Source organism: Syngnathus scovelli, chromosome 2 (genome assembly GCF_024217435.2).
Source record: "Syngnathus scovelli strain Florida chromosome 2, RoL_Ssco_1.2, whole genome shotgun sequence".
NCBI classification, from domain to species: domain Eukaryota; kingdom Metazoa; phylum Chordata; class Actinopteri; order Syngnathiformes; family Syngnathidae; genus Syngnathus; species Syngnathus scovelli.
In genome coordinates, this window is record NC_090848.1 from 26,126,033 (window position 1) to 26,143,962 (window position 17,930).

General features: G+C 43.3%; 2 protein-coding genes across 3 annotated transcripts in view; one reads left to right on the plus strand and one right to left on the minus strand.

The window, feature by feature from the left end:
- LOC125988691 (interleukin-27 subunit beta) overlaps positions 1-1,413 on the minus strand; it is a 36,505-nt gene extending 35,092 nt beyond the window's left edge. The window contains exon 1 of one of the 2 annotated variants that reach the window (XM_049754307.2): positions 1,058-1,413. In XM_049754307.2, the coding sequence (XP_049610264.1) occupies positions 1,058-1,169 (112 nt within the window). In that variant the 5' untranslated portion in view covers positions 1,170-1,413. The remainder of the gene's footprint in view (positions 1-1,057) is intronic. The other variant, XM_049754306.2, reaches the window with a different exon arrangement.
- A 2,535-nt stretch (positions 1,414-3,948) lies between these two features.
- mrgbp (MRG/MORF4L binding protein) lies at positions 3,949-16,653 on the plus strand. Its single transcript, XM_049754326.1, has 5 exons — positions 3,949-4,466; positions 9,215-9,336; positions 15,860-15,941; positions 16,033-16,107; positions 16,171-16,653. Exons 1-5 carry the CDS (start codon positions 4,325-4,327, stop codon positions 16,368-16,370), a joined length of 621 nt encoding a protein of 206 aa, XP_049610283.1. The 5' UTR covers positions 3,949-4,324; the 3' UTR covers positions 16,371-16,653.
- Positions 16,654-17,930: the final 1,277 nt, after the last annotated feature.

A 17,930-nucleotide genomic window follows, 5' to 3' on the forward strand; every position in this document is an offset into this window, starting at 1 on the left:
TTCCAGTGGGAAGATTGTGATCTTTTCCGTCCGTGATGTAGTCAGGCTGATGTGTCAAATCAAGCAGACTCCACTCAAAAGGTGGGCGTCAGTAATTGTACCGCCCTTCTGTTCCAAAATACTGTTAAATCTCTTCTGAGTTTTATTTCAGGAGGGAATTGTAACACTGACATCAATTTTTAACACAGTTCTATCACATAAGTGCCGCTTTGACCTTTCTTTAATACATTTATACTTACATTGAAGTTTACACCATTTTGTAATAAATCCTGCTAACTACAACACACATTTGTTGGTTGGAGATGTAACAAGAAGGAGTTTAGTTGGCTGTGAATCTCAATATAGAACAGGAGTTACATTGAGTGCAACAGAACAACTATATTAAGGCTTGATAAACCCTGCCCATAGTTTTACACTACATAAACCTTTCCCATTCCCTTACTAACCATCGCCACATTGTTCTGCGCATGTATTGTACCTTTATAGTAAATAAAAGAACCGCAGATTTGCAAATTATAATTCGTAATTCCATTAATTCCTTATAAAAACCTGGGGAATAATAAAGCCGCAAAAGTTTTTTTTTCCTTTCTTTAATAATCTTCAAACAACAGTATTTCGGGACTTTTTAGACAATTTTCCCCAATTTTAGGGGGGGTTGTTCTCATGGGCGTAGATGTAGATGTTTTTACTTTGTATTTCTTTTTGTTTTTTGGTTGTTTTTATTGTTGTTGATGATTGTATACAAATCAAGATAAATTACTTTCCTTTTCGTTTGTTCCACCTCCCAAAAATTTAAGAAAATGTTCTACGTGGTATTTTTTTTATTAGTGTGACTTTCATCCCACGCACGCACGCACGCACGCACGCACGCACGCACGCACTCTCTCTCACACACACACACACACACACACACACACACACACACACACACACACACACACACACACACACACACACACACAAACATTGGGTTCAAACAAATTCCCGACCAAATTATTGCATTACAGTACACATATTTGTAATCAAAAAAGCTAGAAGTAATAGTTGTGTTACTCACCGACACTGACTGGTATCAGCTCCACGATTTTGATGGCGACGGCCAATGCGAGGAGAGTCCAGTAAGGCAAGCTTGTCATCATGTTGGAAGTACTCACCTTGGATGAAAACATGCAGCTCTCTGAGGGCTTTAATGAAGCTGACCGGGGGCGAAAGCGAAAGAGGAACAGCGAAGCCGCACAGGAAATCCTTCGTCAAGAAACATCCACCACACTCTCCTGACGTGTATGTCAAGTCATGAGGGTTTTTCTAAAATACTTCACTGACAAAATTTACATCAAGATGTAATCCTTAAAAGTTGTTCGTCTTTGTATAGCAGTTTACAATGGGTATTCAGGTGCGTACTTTCTGGTAGTCTTCCTTGCGAAGAAAATAAACCAACCCGGCAGGACTGGGTCAGCTATATTTTTTATTTTAAAAAGTTGGGCAATTCACAAATAAACGTAAACCGGATAAATGTGAGCATTACAGTATATTAGAAAATAATGATTATTTCAATATATATATATATATATATATATATATATATATATATATATATATATATATATATATATATATATATATATAATCCCTAAATTAAGTGTTATACCACTAACGAACATTCAAGTACAATGGACCATCGAAAATTGCCGCAATAATCAGATTTCAACTTTCTACCATTTCACGATAAATGAGGAAGAACACAGTTTGTTTTGTTTTCAACATTAATTTTATTCATAATGGAAATAATGCAAAAAACATGTTTTTTCTTGTTTTATTGAATCCCTAAATTATTGAATACCTAAATTAATCTTCCCTTACTATCAAATGAAATGTCCACATTTCAAATAAACAGAACCAAAAGTGAATGCTGTGTGAATTAACTCATAACATTAGCGATGAGCCATGTGACAAAGAAAACAATCTGCGTCAATGTTAGAAAAAGAGGGAAAACCCAGATGTACACAGTGGGAAAAATAGCGGCGAAACATGCTAACAGCAACAAAATGCAGCATCATCACATCAGCAAGAACATATCAAGTGACAAAGTCACAGAATATTTGGAGTATACAAATCCTATGACCAGAGACACAACAGGATGGGCAACTTGAGAGGCTGGAGGTGACGCAGAGGGTTTAGAAATGGAGGAGAGTGGAAGAAAAACAGAGGGAGCGCCCGCACGAGGAGAAGATGGAGCACTCTCAGGAACAGACTCCACGGCAGGAGCAGCAGTCGACTGTACACGGCTGTCGTGTAGGCAAACATGGCAGAGAAGGAGGACAAAAGGGCAGAGCCCCTGACAAACCAGTAAGGAGAGGAAGAGATGAAACACCAGTGTCCAGCGCAAGTGACACTTCCATTATCTGTACCGCTTTGTCCTCATGGGGGTTACGGGGGTGCTGGAGCCTATCCCAGCCGTCATTGGGCAGTAGGCAGGGGACAACCTGAACCGGTTGCCAGCCAATCACAGGGCACACAGAGAGGAACAACCATTCACACTCGCACCTAGGGACAATTTGAAGTGCTCAATCGGCCTACCATGTGTACTGTTCTGTACTAACGCTAGGTACAAACTGTATAAGGACGACGACGTGCAAAACAAATCTTTAATGAAGATTGCGGGAGCAGGAAAATATGCTGCATTCAGGAAGGCGTATGCTTCCAACATCCGGCTACGTCACTACGTGCTTTTTAATCCTAATGCTACGGACCAATCAGGACAAGACATTTGGTAGATACCCAATATGATAGGCTAACGTTACTGGACTGGCAGTCTGGACATATTCTAAGAGAATATTACACCATGCATGTTTTTGGGATGTAGGAGGAAACTGGAGTGTTTGGAGAAAACCTACGCAGGCACGGGGAGAACATGCAAACTCCACACAGGGAGTGGAATCGAACCTTGTTGGAATAATTAGAGGGTCGGCCTGACCAAGGGCCTCATAATTTACGAGTTGGGAGTCTCTTGCTTCAACAAAGCTCTCTGTCTAACTCCAGAGAGTTCCTTTATCTCCCTTCCTTTCTTATCTCACTAGCTATGAGCAGAGCTCCCTCGCACCTGAAAAAGTACTCTGTTTAGTTCAAAGGAACTTTTTTCTCTTTTAATCAGTTCTGTAGCTTTTATCTATGGCTTGTTGTTGATCGAGACTGTTTGTCTTCAAGTGTTACAGAAAAGACATATCTGTTGAAGTAGTTGCATATAAATTATCCCATATTTACTCAATATTGGTATTGTGTGAAAATTAGCAAGAAAGTTGCATTGTTCCACAGGAAAACGACACTCAACACGCTTCGAGATATCTCATCAAGGACGAGTCAGCCAACCAGCAGCCAACCGGCTGAGGAGGAGCAGGATAGACTGCAACCTAACTGCTGGAGTCACAAACCGGCCAAGCCCTCGCACCACATAACATTCCTTAGCTAATCAGCGTTGCTACAGCCACAATCTCCCCTCCCTTTAGTGTAGCAACGCCTTTTGTAACCAGGGCAACCCAAAATAAAAAGAGGAGATAGCGGAAGAGGAGCTCAGAATTGGTGGAGGACTGTAACTGGGCCTTCTACGTAATTCTCCTCGCGAGCACAATAAATTCTGGTTGTCTTCTCTTCTTTCAGTGTGTAAAATAATGTCTTATGGTACTTAGACCTGACAAACCTGCACCCGCTTAACTGTGAGGCGGACGTGGTAACCAGTGCGCCACTGGTAATTGTTTTAATTATTCCTCAGTAATCAGTAAAATAAGGACATCTCTGACGTTTTCCTGACAGAACAAGGGGTTAAAAAATTGGTTGTGTTGAGCAATCTACAGTTATTTTTTAGTCAGTTCTTCATTGACAGAATTGTTAGACGGTCCAGCATGTAATGATGGAGTGAGTTAAATATGTGGAGGAGAGGAAAGTTTTGAAGGCGGGAGTGGAACAAGAACAGGTGGCATTTAGAATGGAAAGTATTCTGAAGGTAAAGAGTGGATGGCGGTAATGCCCCGTTTGTCAGGCGGTAAACTGCCAAAAAACAAGAAAGAAGAAGCAGCAAAAGAAGAAGAAGACGAAGAAGAAGGCTGTATTGTTACGAGTGAACAACCAGCTCTTTCCCAAGATGGCCGCCGTGTGATGACGCTTCAGATTGGCTCACAGCGCTCGTAAACTATGTATATATCTATGGTCGGAAAATTGTGACTTGCCACTTTACTTGAATACGGCAGCACAAGAAGAAGCTTGTACTTCCGACCGAGCTCAAACCAAATATACGACCGTACTCGCCGGTCTTATCTTCGTTGTCTTGACGATGGGGGAGGCCGACGTGATACAGAACCAAGCCGACAAGAAGCCCTCGGACGCGTCTTCTGTACCCGGCGAGGAGTCGGTGGTGTGGAGTCATGAGGTGGAGGTCTGCCTCTTTCACGCCATGATCGGACACAAGCCTGTCGGTGAGGGAAAATGCTAGTAAGCGTAGGGTTATTACGGTCGCTCCCGTATCTATTCACTTTCCTTTGATCAAATAGAACCGTTTAGCAAGTCAAAAGATCAAATAGCCAAAGCGCTTCTTTATTTTTTTCCCATTTGTTGTTTACTTTTGTATATTTTATATTGTATCACCCTTTGTAATTTGCCAAAACGTGTTTAATTGGGTCTAATTTGTTATGTTTTCCTCACTTTGTAACTTTGTTTCAGCTGCCATAAAAGGGCCCTAGCAGCCTTGGCCATGTTAGGGTACTTGCATGTTTAAGGTACTTGTACATACTAGACCAGGGGTGGGCAAACCTTTTGACTTGCGGGCCAAATTGGGTTCTAAATTTTGACCGGGGGGCCGAACCAGGAGCAGGTGGATGTAGTGTTTGTGTGAAGTAATATAAATGACCTGTAAAGGTCATTGCATAAAAGGTTTTGGCCTTTAGTAGGTAGTACAGCATGGATATTCAAAAAACGTTTTTTGAAAACAAATGCATTTATTAACAGCATTAAAAAAAAAAAAAACATCCCTAAAAAACTGCTATCAGTGATTTTCATAAAATACGACACTGTTATTATGAATAACAGTCTCCATCACTTCAGTGCCTGCAGGTCAGATTAATGAAAGATGTTTATCTTATGAGATCACATCAAACGGCAAACATTCTGACCAAATATATCATCTTGAAGAATCGGTAAAAGCATACATCCAAATAAAGTAATCAAAACGGTGATTTTCAGTGGTGAGGGGTATCTGAAAATCAGAGCAGAGTTTTAACTCACAAACACCTGGTAACAGAGGTGAGGAAACGGGAAACACTTCCTTAAAGTAAGCCTTAAGAACTTTACAGGTTAAGATTAGTCACAAACAGGTGGTGCATCAATGTCCTTGAGTATCCTGCATTGTTTGAAAATGAGAATGGTCGCTAGTTTCAATCCCTGCTATTTGTACAGATCGTATTCAAAATGCATTTTTTTTTTTACAACAAACTTGAAAGCCTCCCCTTCATTTTCAGTGGGAACAGTGTTGTTGGTCTCCCTTTTTTTGCTAGTGTATAGTCTGGAATAAAATTTGTTGTGGCAATTCTTAGGAGAGATCCGAGGTGTTGGTCCGTTTACCTAGATCTGTGACGGGTTGATGTTGATGTTCATGTGGCTGAACGTCACGTCGCGTACGTCGAGCCAAATTGGCCACTCTTTTTAAACACTCGGCACTCAGTGTCCACCTTGCTTTTCCTTGGGCGACTAATTTTAATGGAAGGATTCCAGGGGAAGGTTTGTGGGTGGCTTTAGCGTAAAACTGTATCCGAAAGTTTGGCGTGCAAATTACAAGAATGCTGTCGTCACAGCCCACGCTCTAAATTCGGCACTGATACAAATAGAGCGCGAGTGCGCCATTTCCGTACTACTGAGTACGTACACGCAGTTGTGAGTCTGCACCGAGCTTTCTGACACGGCTTCCAGTAGTAAATGCGCAGGCGAGTGGTTCCCCATCTACTGGGGAAACGCAGTCATTGCAGGCAAAATGACCCCAAAAAAATGTTTAATAATACAATTTATTTAGGGTTGGCGGGCCGGATTAAACGGTCCCGTAGGCCATAGTTTGCCCATACCTGTACTAGGTACTTGTCGTAAATTTCGCACAGGTTCACACCCTCTAAAATAGCATTTTTCTTTGTAAACAGCCTTGGCAACTGCATGCGACAAAATTTAAAGCTTTCGATACCTTTCCATTCTAATCATCTTTAGAAGAAACATCCAAAGTTAAAAAACAATCGGATAGAATCTCTAGGAGCAATTTGTTGAAATATGACCTCTATAAAAGGCCAAAAAATGCTGCCATTTTGACTTTAATTTAGATTAAAGAGATTTAGCACATGTCTACTGAAGACTTTTTTGTAGGTCTTGGGCTGTTTCATAACTGTCCCAATTTTCACAGATCTTATTTATGTGAAAAGTAGAAATGGGAATGCTTCGTAAAATGTAGCATTCAAGTACAGTGAAGCCTCGGTTTTTGACCACAATCCGTTCCAGAAGGCTGTTCGAGAAGTGAATCGTTCGAATTCTGAATTGTGTTTTCCCATTACAAATAATGGGGGAAAAATTAATCCGTTCCAAGCAAAAAACGCCTTTTTAAAGCATTTTTTCATTTGCGCATTTTTGTCCGATCGCGCAACTGCAGTGCACCGCCGAACGCGCAACCGTAGCGCGTCGCCGACCGCGCAACTGCACAGCGCTGGTCGCATGATTGTGACAGAGCCCTCGCTGAAATTTAGAAAATATTTTTAAAGTCCTGATGTACTTTCCAAAATTTAAGTGGACCTCAGTGCGCAGGGAGCTTAATTTTGTCCGATCGCACACCTGCAGCGCACCGCCGAACGCGCAATCGTAGTGCGCCGCCGACCGTGCAACTGCACCGTGCTGGTCGCATTATTGTGACAGAGCGGTCACTAAAATTTAGAAAATATTTTTAAAGTCCTAATGGACTTTCCAAAATTTAAGTGTACCTAGTACACGCAGGGAGTTTAATTTGGTCCGATCGCGCAACCGCAGCGCGCCGGGCGCTCACTGTCACATTGCTTTAGGAGCGTCTTTGTGTTTTAGGATGGCTTTACTGCTCCCACTTGCTTCCTTTGGAGGCATGATTAGAGTTGATGCAATCCTTAGAGTAACGAGAATGTAATAACGAACGGAGTTAGTTGGCATGCGGGTCCTCTTGGCTCATCTCGCGAGGTTCGACAACCAAATTTCGTCCGACATCCGAAGCAAAAAAATCTCACATTTTTTGTTCGAATACCGATTTGTTCAAGAACCGGGACGTTCGAAAACCGAGGCTCCACTGTATAACAAAGTAATACTGTGCTTATTCACCAACCAGTTGAAGCATGTAGCTTTCTTCGAGTATTAAACAATACCATGCAAACAAACCCATGCATGTGGATTCAGTAAATGCCCTATCTAATCTGCTCGGTTCAGGTCATTCAGGGTTGTATTTTGTGCACTTCTGAAAAGCATCTGTTCTTGTTGGCTGTGTATGATGGCCGCTTTGAACAGGCCTGTCTTCCCTGTCAAAGTCCTCCTCTGGCTGATACCAGGGACGTGCGGTCAGAGAAGGCATGCCTCCCCTGCTATCATGAAAAGGGGAAAAACAAATTCAATTATTTTTATTATAGTCATTTTCCTTTTAATTTCAATAAGTTTGTATCATTATGAACCAAAATCGCTGAATTTTTATAGTTATTTTAAAACCGAAGATGATTCGCTCGGAGGAGCCAACGTCCTGTCTAGCCTCCTCTGAGGATTGCGTAATCACACGGCTGCCTATGTTGACAGGCTATGTAGTTAGACTGAACTGCTCTCTGTCTTTATGTCGCTGTTTAAGTGTTCAAATACTGTGGCTATATTAACTAATTTCCGTAGTTAAGCTGGTGTATATAATATCTTGGGTTTTTTTGTCATCTGTCTGTAACGTCGAGTTTCTTTAGATGAACGGCTTTGAAAAGAGATCTTACGGAGGCTACGAAAAAAGGTTCTCTAGCCTTATGGCAGGGGGTGCTAGTGATCCCGGGATGCTTCATGCGCCCACCCGTAGAATAAGTGATCTCCAGTTCAAATTTACAGTGAACACCTGAGAGCAGTCGTCCATTTATTTTGTTTTACATTTGGGTTTTTTTTTGTTTGTTTTTACATTTCATTTTACAATGGAGGATTACATATCCAAATGATTTTCAACGATGGATTTTCGTTCGAAGCAGAAGGTCATCAGTAAAAGAAGAGCAACTCCGGAGTTAAAAGGTTTGATTCGCACAACGGGACTTTGGAACGGAGTGGTACGCACGATCGAAAACAAGTTTTTGGTTCCATGTGATTTATTGAGTGTTTTTATGTGTGAAGACTGCTGATATGAGATTTTAATTAAAATAGTTCCAATTAAATAATGGATAAGCAACACTAGAGCATCGTTCCCCAACCTTTTTTGTGACACAGTTCGGTGCCGGACTAATTTTACCGGGGGGGGGTGATGTCCGTGCCTCCCCAGGCATGAACCTCACCGCACGTCACACTGATACTGTGAAAAGATAAAGAATATTTGAGATTTCAGTGAGTAGGTATAGCTGAATGACTAGGAAGACAGTACCCCCCCACCACACACACGCACAGACACACACACGCACACACAGAGCCAGAGAGACAGACAGACAGATGGACACAGACAGACACGCGGACACAAACCAGACAGACAGACACAGATAGACATACAGACACAAATGGGCCCGTGGCTTACACAAAGACAGACACACACAGGTATACAAGTGCGCCTGTGACTACCATGTTGCTTGTAAGTGAAATGCAGCGGACTCGAGTATGGCTAATTGAAATATAATTTTTTTTCTCCAGGCCCGATGTTTTTGCAAGATTTGGTGAGTTTTAGTGCAAAGTTAGTTCCTAAACAATGTGACTAATTATAATAATAGTAATAGTAAAGATTTCTACAAAAATAATAGAGTCCCCGCAATGTTCACTGCTAGAGCCGTAATAATGTTCCTGCTACTTGTTTGGCTGTTTAGCAAGGTCACTAAATTCCTCAAATGAACAGGGTACTAAGGATTGTAGTGTTTTAGGAATATTGTTTATTTATTGTATTGAATCAGTAAACAATAGCTTCTTGTTTGGCTGTTGCTCCATTCAGTTGATTGCCTTTGTATGCGTTTGTGTGCATACGCAGGAGTAAACCGTCACTTCCACATGATCTGCATCCGAGACAAGTTTAGTCAGAACATTGGCCGCCAGATCTCCTCTTCTGTCATCTGGGATCATCTTGGAAGCATGTATGACATGCAAGCACTGGTGAGCAGTGTTGGGGGTAATATATTTCCGTTATACCGTATTAATATAGTTACTGAGTCTGGTTACATGTTCGGGACTACAGTACAGATCCAATTACAAATTAAACTAAGAATGCTGTCCATTACATCTTTTACCAGATGTGTTTACTTTATTAATAACTCATTAAAAAGATTTATTGCCTCCCCTGAGGAACTCTCAGCAACTTAGAAATGCATTGCCCATTCTACCTCTTTTCTGAGTGAGTTACTTAATTGACTAGCACCATATATGGCTGAGAAGTCAGTTTGTGAGACCAAATGCGGGTACAAATTGATGTATTCAAAATACAAACAGGAACAAACCTAAGTTAAAAGCTGTGGATACATTGTGAAGAAGTCATTGTGGTTTTAGGTATGACTTGAATGAATTTTGTGCCATCAATTGCAGTAAAATGTTGCTCATTCTGATTGGCCTTTAGTGACAAAAATGCAATAGCCTGAAATTAACTCATTTTCTTTGAGTAGAAAATGTCCGGCAGCCGATAACATCACACTATCGGACAAACTACATTACACTCAATTATACAAGTGTAGCGTATCCAGCCATTTACCGTATTTTTCGGACTAAAAGTCGCTCCGGAATATAGGTTGCATTAGCAATAAAATGCACAATTACGTGAAAAAAAACATATATAAGTCGCTCCGGAGTCTAAGTCGCATTTTGGGGGAAATTTATTCGACAAAATCCAACACCAAGAACAGACATGAACGAGTAACAACAGGATAAACGATAGGTATGCTAATGTGACATAAACACAAACTGAGAACAGGCCTGACGTAACATTCAGAGTTATTCAAATAACTATTACATAAATAACGCGTTTATAAAATCATCTGTGTCATTCCAATTTATTAAATCCATCGATCATCCTTTATGTCAACAATGGGTGCACGCTGCTGACGGCGCTTGCACTTCAAAATATTCCACAGGCCCATATAAGGAAATATAAATTATATATCAAATAACTATTATATAAGCAATAATATTATCAAACCATCTGTGTCACTCCAAATCATTAAATCCATCGATCAAATTCCTTGTCCTTTCTCAACAACGCCGCGCGTGCGCCCTGACATCAGCCTCATCGTTATTACACAGATCTAGTATGTAACTATATTGTAGCGTTAACAAAGTACAAGGAAAGACGTGGGTTTGGTAAACGGCTCTTTATTTAACAAAACGAGTTCAACGAGCCAACAATTACTGAACTGTAACGATAAAAACATATACAAGTTGCTACACGAAATATAATATGTCAAATAACTATAACATAAACAGCTAACCGCCACACGGCCCCAAGCACCGGCGTCGACTTCCAGGCGTGTGGCGGCGTGGACTTCCATCCCCGGAGGTGGCACTTCCAGCCACGGAGGCGGAAGAGAGCTCCATAGAATAGGACCGGGCGTGTGCAAAAGCCATGTCCGAGCCCCATCCACCGTCCCTGGACAGCCACCCGGCCGAGCACCGGCCCCCGACTTCAATCCACGGAGGTGAAAGAGAGCTCCGTAGAGTAGGACCGGGCGTGCGTAGAAGCCATGTCCGAGCCCCATCCACCGTCCCCGGGCAGCCAGCCGGCCGAGCGCCGGCCCCTGACCGGGCGTGCGTAACAGCCATAATAGTTTTTCAAACCTTCTGTGTCACTCCAAATCCTCAAATCCTTCAAACTCTTCGTCCTCCGTGTCACTTACAAACAAAGCCGCTAATGATGCCGGTAGTACGTGGGGCCCTTCGTCATCCGTGATCGAATCTTTGTCGTTTATGTGAACAACCGCCGAGCGCTGACGTCACTGGAAATTGAAATTACAGTAATCCCTTGCTACATTGCGGTTCGTTTATCGCGGTTTCACTTTTTTTTTTTTTTTTTTTTTTTTTTTTTTTTAATTTTGAAAATTGGTGAAAACATTCACATATAAGGCGCTCCTCTGTATAAGTAGCCCCCCCACCCAAACTATGAAAAAACGTGTGACTTGTAGTCCATAAGATTGAAGGAAAACCTTGTCCCCACTCCGTAAAGTTGTAGCAGCAATGAAAACGTGATTTTTGGTTAACATAGGATATGTTCTCAAGCAATAAGCAATTTTAGACGCCCTTGGCAGTGTCAATAGTTTAGTAAAAATATCAGGCATGCATTGAACAGTTTATATATCATTAAGATATTCATGCAATATATCACAAAACATTTATTTCAAAGTGCCCAAAAACAGATAATGTAGTTATTATAAAAACATTTCTCTTTACCACTTAGACAACCACATATCAAAAAATGTTTTCTTTCTTTTATCCATCCATCCATCCATCCATCCATCCATCCATCCATCCATCCATCCATCCATCCATCCATCCATCCATCCATCCATCCATCCATCCATCCATCCATCCATCCATCCATCCATCCATCCATCCATCCATCCATCCATCCATCCATCCATCCATCCATCTTCGGCTTATCCGGGGGTCGGGTCGCGGGGGCAGCAGCTTTAGGAGGGACTCCCAGACACATGTGGACTGGTTGAACGAACTCCCATGCTCCCTCGAGGATCCTGCCGAGGGTATAGAGCTGGTCCACTGTTCCACAGCCAGGACAAAAACGATACTGCTCCTCCTGAATCCGAGATTTGACCTCCCGGCGGACCCTCCTATCCAGCACCCCTGAATAGACCTTACCAGGGAGGCTGAGGAGTGTGATTCATCTGGAGTTGGAACACACCCTCCGGTCCCCCTTCTTAAAGAGGGGAACCACGACCCCAGTCTGCCAATCCAGAGGCACCGTCCCCGATGTCCACGCAATGCTGTTGGCGTGTCAGCCATGACAGCCCCACAACATCCAGAGCCTTTAAAAACTCCGGGCGGATCTCATCCACTCCTGGGGCCATGCCCCCGAGGTTTTTTTTAACTACCTCAGTGACTTTGACCCCAGAGGTTGGAGAGTCCACCTCAGAGTCTCCAGGCCCTGCTTCCACAATGGCAGGATTGTCGGTGGAATTGAGGAGGTCTTCAAAGTATTCTGCCCACCGACTCACGATCTCGAGTCGCGGTCAGAAGCACGCCATCTCCACTATAAACAGTGTTAACGGTGCACTGCTTCCCCCTCCTGAGATGTCGGATGGTGGACCAGAATTTCCTCGAAGTCATTCTCCATGGCCTCGCTAAACTCCTCCCACACCCGGGTATTTGCTTCAGCAACCGCTGAAGCCGGGTTCCGCTTGGCCATCTGGTACCTGTCGGCTGCTTCCGGAGTCCTACTGGCCAAAACGGCTCGATAGGACTCCTTCTTCAGCTTGACGGCATCCCTTACTGCCGGTGTCCACCAGCGGGTTTGGGGGTTGCTTCCACGACAGGCACCGACCACCTTACGGCCACAGCTCCGGTCGGCTGCCTCAACAATGGAGGATCGGAACATGGTCCACTCGGACTGCCTCCTCTGGGACGTGGGAAAAGCTCTGCCGGAGGTGGGAGTTGAAGCTCTTTCTGACAGGTGATTCTGCCAGACGTTTCCAGCAGACCCTCACAGTACGTTTGGGTCTGTCAGGTCAGATCGGCATCTTCCCCCACCATCGGAGCCAACCCACCACCAGGTGGTGGTCAGTTGACAGCTCCACCCCTCTCTTCACCCGAGTGTCCAAAACATGCGGCTGCAAATCCGATGGCACGACTACAAAGTCGATCATCGAACTGCGGCCTAGGGTGTCCTGGTGCCAAGCGCACACACGGACACCCTTATGGTTGAAAACGGTGTTCATTGACAATCCATGTCAAGCACAGAAGTCCAACACCGCCTGGGTTCAGATCGGGGAGGGGCATTCCTCCCAATCATGCCCTTCCAGGTCTCACTGTCATTGCCCACGTGAGCATTAAAGTCACCTAGTAGAACGATGGAGTCCCCAGAAGGAGCGCTCTCCAGCACTTCTTCCAGGGACTCCAAAAAGGGTGGGTAGTCTGAGCTGCCACTTGGTGCATAGGCACAAACAACAGTCAGGACCCGTCACCCCACTCCAAGGCAGAGGGAGGCTCCCTTCTCTTACACCAGGGTGAACCCCAATGTGCAGGCGCCCAGCCGGGGGGCAAGAAGTATACCCACACTTGCTCGACGCCTCACACCGTGAGCAACTCTAGAGTCCAGCTCTTCTCAGAGAGCTTGTACGAGAACCCAAACTTTGTGTAGAGGCAACTCAGACTATATCTAGTCGGAACCTTTCTGCCTCGCACACCAGCTCGGGCTCCTTTCCACCCAGAGAGGTGACATTCAATGTCCCTAGAACCAGCTTCTGCAGCCGGGGATTGGACCGCCAAGGTCCCCGCCCTTAGCCGCCGCCCAGCTCACTATGCACCCGACCCCTTTAGCCCCTCCCACAGGTGGTGAGCCCATGGGAAGGGGGACCCACGTTCCCTTTTTGGTCTGTGCTCGGGCAAAGGCCCGGACGCTCGCCTTCGAGCCCCCACTCCAGGCCTGGCTCCAGAGGGGGGCCCCGATGAACCGTGTCCGGGCGAGGGAAAACCGAATCCAATTTTGTTTCTCGGCGTAAGGGTTTTTTGTGAGCTGTGCTTTGTCTGGCCCCTCACCTAGGATCCTTTTGCCATGGGTGACCCTACCAGGGGCATGAAGCCCCAGACAACATGGCTCCCAAGATCATTGGGACACGCAAACCCCTCCACCACGATAAGGTGACGACTCACGGAGGGGTTATACAGTTATAAACTTTCCAACATATTTTATTCACTTGAGATTTTATTTACTTAAGATAACCACTACGTACACTAGGCATCGACATGAAAGAAAGCTTTTGGAATTTGAAGCAAATTCACTTTAGCTACCATTAATGTTTGTGTCAGAAGCTCTTCTCTTCCAAATTATTATAACTAAAACAACTAGTCATGTAGCAAATTATGGGAAAACAAAGTACAAGCTAGCAGGCAAGCTACAACTTAAGTCCAAGCTTCCAATCGATTGATAATGAAATGGACAAAATTTGCAGGACAAAACAACTCGTACTGAAAAACCTCAAGGACTCACCTCCAAGCAGCCTTCCTTAGTGTCTTTCATGAGAGATTTTGTCTATAAGAAGCAACAGTCATCGACTTAAACTCCAACAAACATGCAGGAAAACTTTTACTTGCTCCAGACACTTCTTCTTGTTTTGTTTTACGGTTTATGCATGTTGCTTCCTCCTAGTTGGAAGTTACTGAGTTGTTTGTACTCTCAAATTGATCTCTGTCCTTGCGTTTTATTTACTATTTAAAACAAAGAAATTCAACATTTCTACATTGTTTATACAGCCGGTTTAGAGATATTTCATATTTGATGGATTTAATTTCGTCGTCTATAGTAGATCTACTTCATGGCTTTTCACCTATCGCAGGTGGTCTTGGACCCAATTATCTGGGATAGTCGAGGGATTCCGTTCTCAACCTGCATGCTTTTACCCTAACGTTACCTTTCTTATACCATATTTGCGCAGTGAAAATGTGCTGAGTTTATTTACCGTAATTTCCGGACTATAAACCGCGACTTTTTTCCAAAATTTTGAACCCTGCTGCTTATAGTCAGGTGCGGCTTATATAAGATTTTTTTTTCGTGATTTTTGTGATGACTTGATCACTTTTATACACTCATAAAAAGGCTGTGGACCACTGTTGTGTAGTATCTTGAAGAAAAAACAACAAAAATACTATTTTGAAACACTACTATGGCTGCTGCTTATTCTGGCTGTGTTGCTTGTGACTATTATGAGCTTTAGTAGGAATGCACGCTAGGTGACCTGCGTCAAAGGGCTCTAAACCCTTTCTCTTACTCTGCCATGTGACTCAGAGATTACACAAAGCAGTGCACACTTCCGTGTTGCTGCGGTACTACTGCTGCATCACAGGCAATGTTTAGAAAGATATTGTTAAAGTATGTTATTAAAACTTTTAAAAGGCTTTCTGTGTACTGTCTTTCTTTGTAGAAAACTCGTGTGCACGTGCGGCTTATAGTCCGGTGCGGCTTATGTAAGAAAAAAACTAAAATATCCCCGAATTTTAGCTGTTGCGGCTTATAGTCCGGTGTGGCTTATAGTCCAGAAATTACGGTAGTAAATTTAAGATCTACATATCTACACATTGACATTGAGGCGCTGTTTTTGAGAAAAATCTGGTGACTGCATTTTGGTAGTGTTTTCCTTTCTTTGTTTTTTCCACTGGGACCTGGCCGGTAACCCCTCGTAACCCCCTTAGCAACACTGGCAGTTTTTATCGCCTCTCTGTTCCTTGAAAAAAGAAAGTATGGTCAATCTTGACACTTTGTATTCTGATGCCACCTGAACGCCTCTTTCATACTCTTCTATGATCTCCTTTTTCAGAAGGATGTTCATATTCTGTGGATTAATTCTAGTAATTCTGTTTTTTTCTGTTGTAGTGGCAGTTACCGTGAACAGCATTGCATGAATGTACACGTGTTAGACTGTGAAACGTGAACTTGTGTGATACTCTGTATTGTTTGTTTGTGCAGCATGAGTCAGAGATCTTGCCCTTTCCAAACTCTGAGAAAAGTTTCTTTCTGCCTGATGACATCATCCAAGAAGTGAAGGAAGGTACGAGCTGATTGGCTTAACTGGTCATTTGTTGATTGTGTCATTGCAACATTTCACATGACTATCAACCTAAATGCCTGCTTTTGTTCAGGCAAGCTGTGCTTGGAGGAGGAGCCTCAGGAGGAGCTAGAGCTGGAGCGAGTGCAGCCTACAATGCACGAAGAAGGTACAAGATGGCGGAAACAACACAAACATTGATATTCAGGTAATCTTTGATTCCTTCTTACAGGAAGTAACTCCTCGCTCAAAATGTCAGAGCGAACAAGCAGCAGCCGTGACAAGGAGAAGGGTAGCGTTGATGTTGCAGCTACAGGAGGAGGATCAGGTGGGAAGGAAGCAGAGAAGAGGAAGAGGAGTCGTGCCACAGAGAAGCTCTTGTCATCATCCAATCCTGCCAGCCCCGGAGGAGCCAAGAGGAGACGCACATGACTGGTCACATGAAGAACTGGTGTGTTTCTCTTCATGACCTTCTTTTGGCGACTGGAGGTCAGAACTCGGTTGCCCTCTGAATTCTTACTAGCTGACAGAATGTTGAAGACCATAACGCTGAGTGCACAGGAAAAGGACACTTGGCGGTCGTATATAATTTATGTCTCTAAGTTGACGCCGTCCTGCTTTTCTGTCGCTGGACTGGAGTGACTATTCACTATTTACTTTGCTGTTTTTTGTCAACAAGCAGATGATGCTTGTTATTAAATAGATGTCAAACACATTCATAATCTTCTCAGTAATTAGTACATTCACTTGTATAGCTACCAGTATTTCCCCCAAACGTCTGCTGAAAGGGAGGGTAAAGCGAGCCAACATTGGCACTTATGTGATAGAACTGTATTAAAAAAGATGTCAGTGCTACAATTCCCCTTTGAAAAAAAACCCACTTTAGATTTAACTGTATTTTGAAACACATACTACGCCCACTTTTTGGGCGGAGTCTGCTTGATTTGACACATCAGCCTGACTGTTCCTTTATGATCTCAGAAGGAAGAGATCATAATTTCCCCATTGAAAATCATTAAAATGTACAAAAACAGCTATCAATTGGCACCAAAATTTACATGGACATCTCCACCTATGACTACTTAACATATCACATGGAGTAGCCTCTCTGCGGCTGATTTAAGAGAAATGAGCAGCCTCTCTGCAGCTGAAGTACCCTGTCACATCTATTTTCTTTCACCAGTCACCACCGTACGCAAACACGTTGCGTTCTGAGAGGCTTTATCTTAGCAAATTGTTCATATGTCATTATATAGTATTCAATTGAAATTGGTAAGGGTTCATTTGACTTAGACTTCCACTGGAGTCCATGTATGCTGTATCAACTGCTGCTTATCCGAAAAGGAGGTGCTTTAAATGGCCACACTCAGCTGGAGGAAGTCCAGCGGTGCTTGTCTTTGCAGTAAGCCGACCTCTGGACGTTGTGATGCTGTGCGGGTCGATCTTCCTCGTTGGGCCATGAGCTGACACTTTTGTTTACTTTTAACTTATCAAATCGCCGACCTGCCTAGCTTGTGCGCTGGGAGCGCGGGATACATTCTGGTGCATAAAAATAAAAAGATAAATAATAACTCTTGGCCAAATTGCAGCCTGCACACTCTGTGCCAGTCCCAAGCCTGAATGAATGAGGAGGATTATGTCAGGAAGGGCATCCGATGTAGAAAAATTCAGCCAACCATACAGCCAGGAAGGTAAATTTTTCACTTACAACTTATATGTATGTATGTTTTTGTTTTGTATTGTTTTTAAATCAGGATTTGCCTGCATTTTCAATTTATTTGTTTTGGAGAAATCAGTAAAAAGCTTTTTCATTTTTTTTTTTTTTTTTTTAAAAACACCCTGTGAAAATAAGGAATGTGGCCACGCCCTCTCCCCTCTGTCCATGTCTTTATCAGGGAAAGAAGTGACCACAATTTGTCCATTCAAAATCATTGTAAACACATTACTAAGCTAGTCAAGGTCTGGCTGCCAAGGAAGTAACGGCTCTCAAGG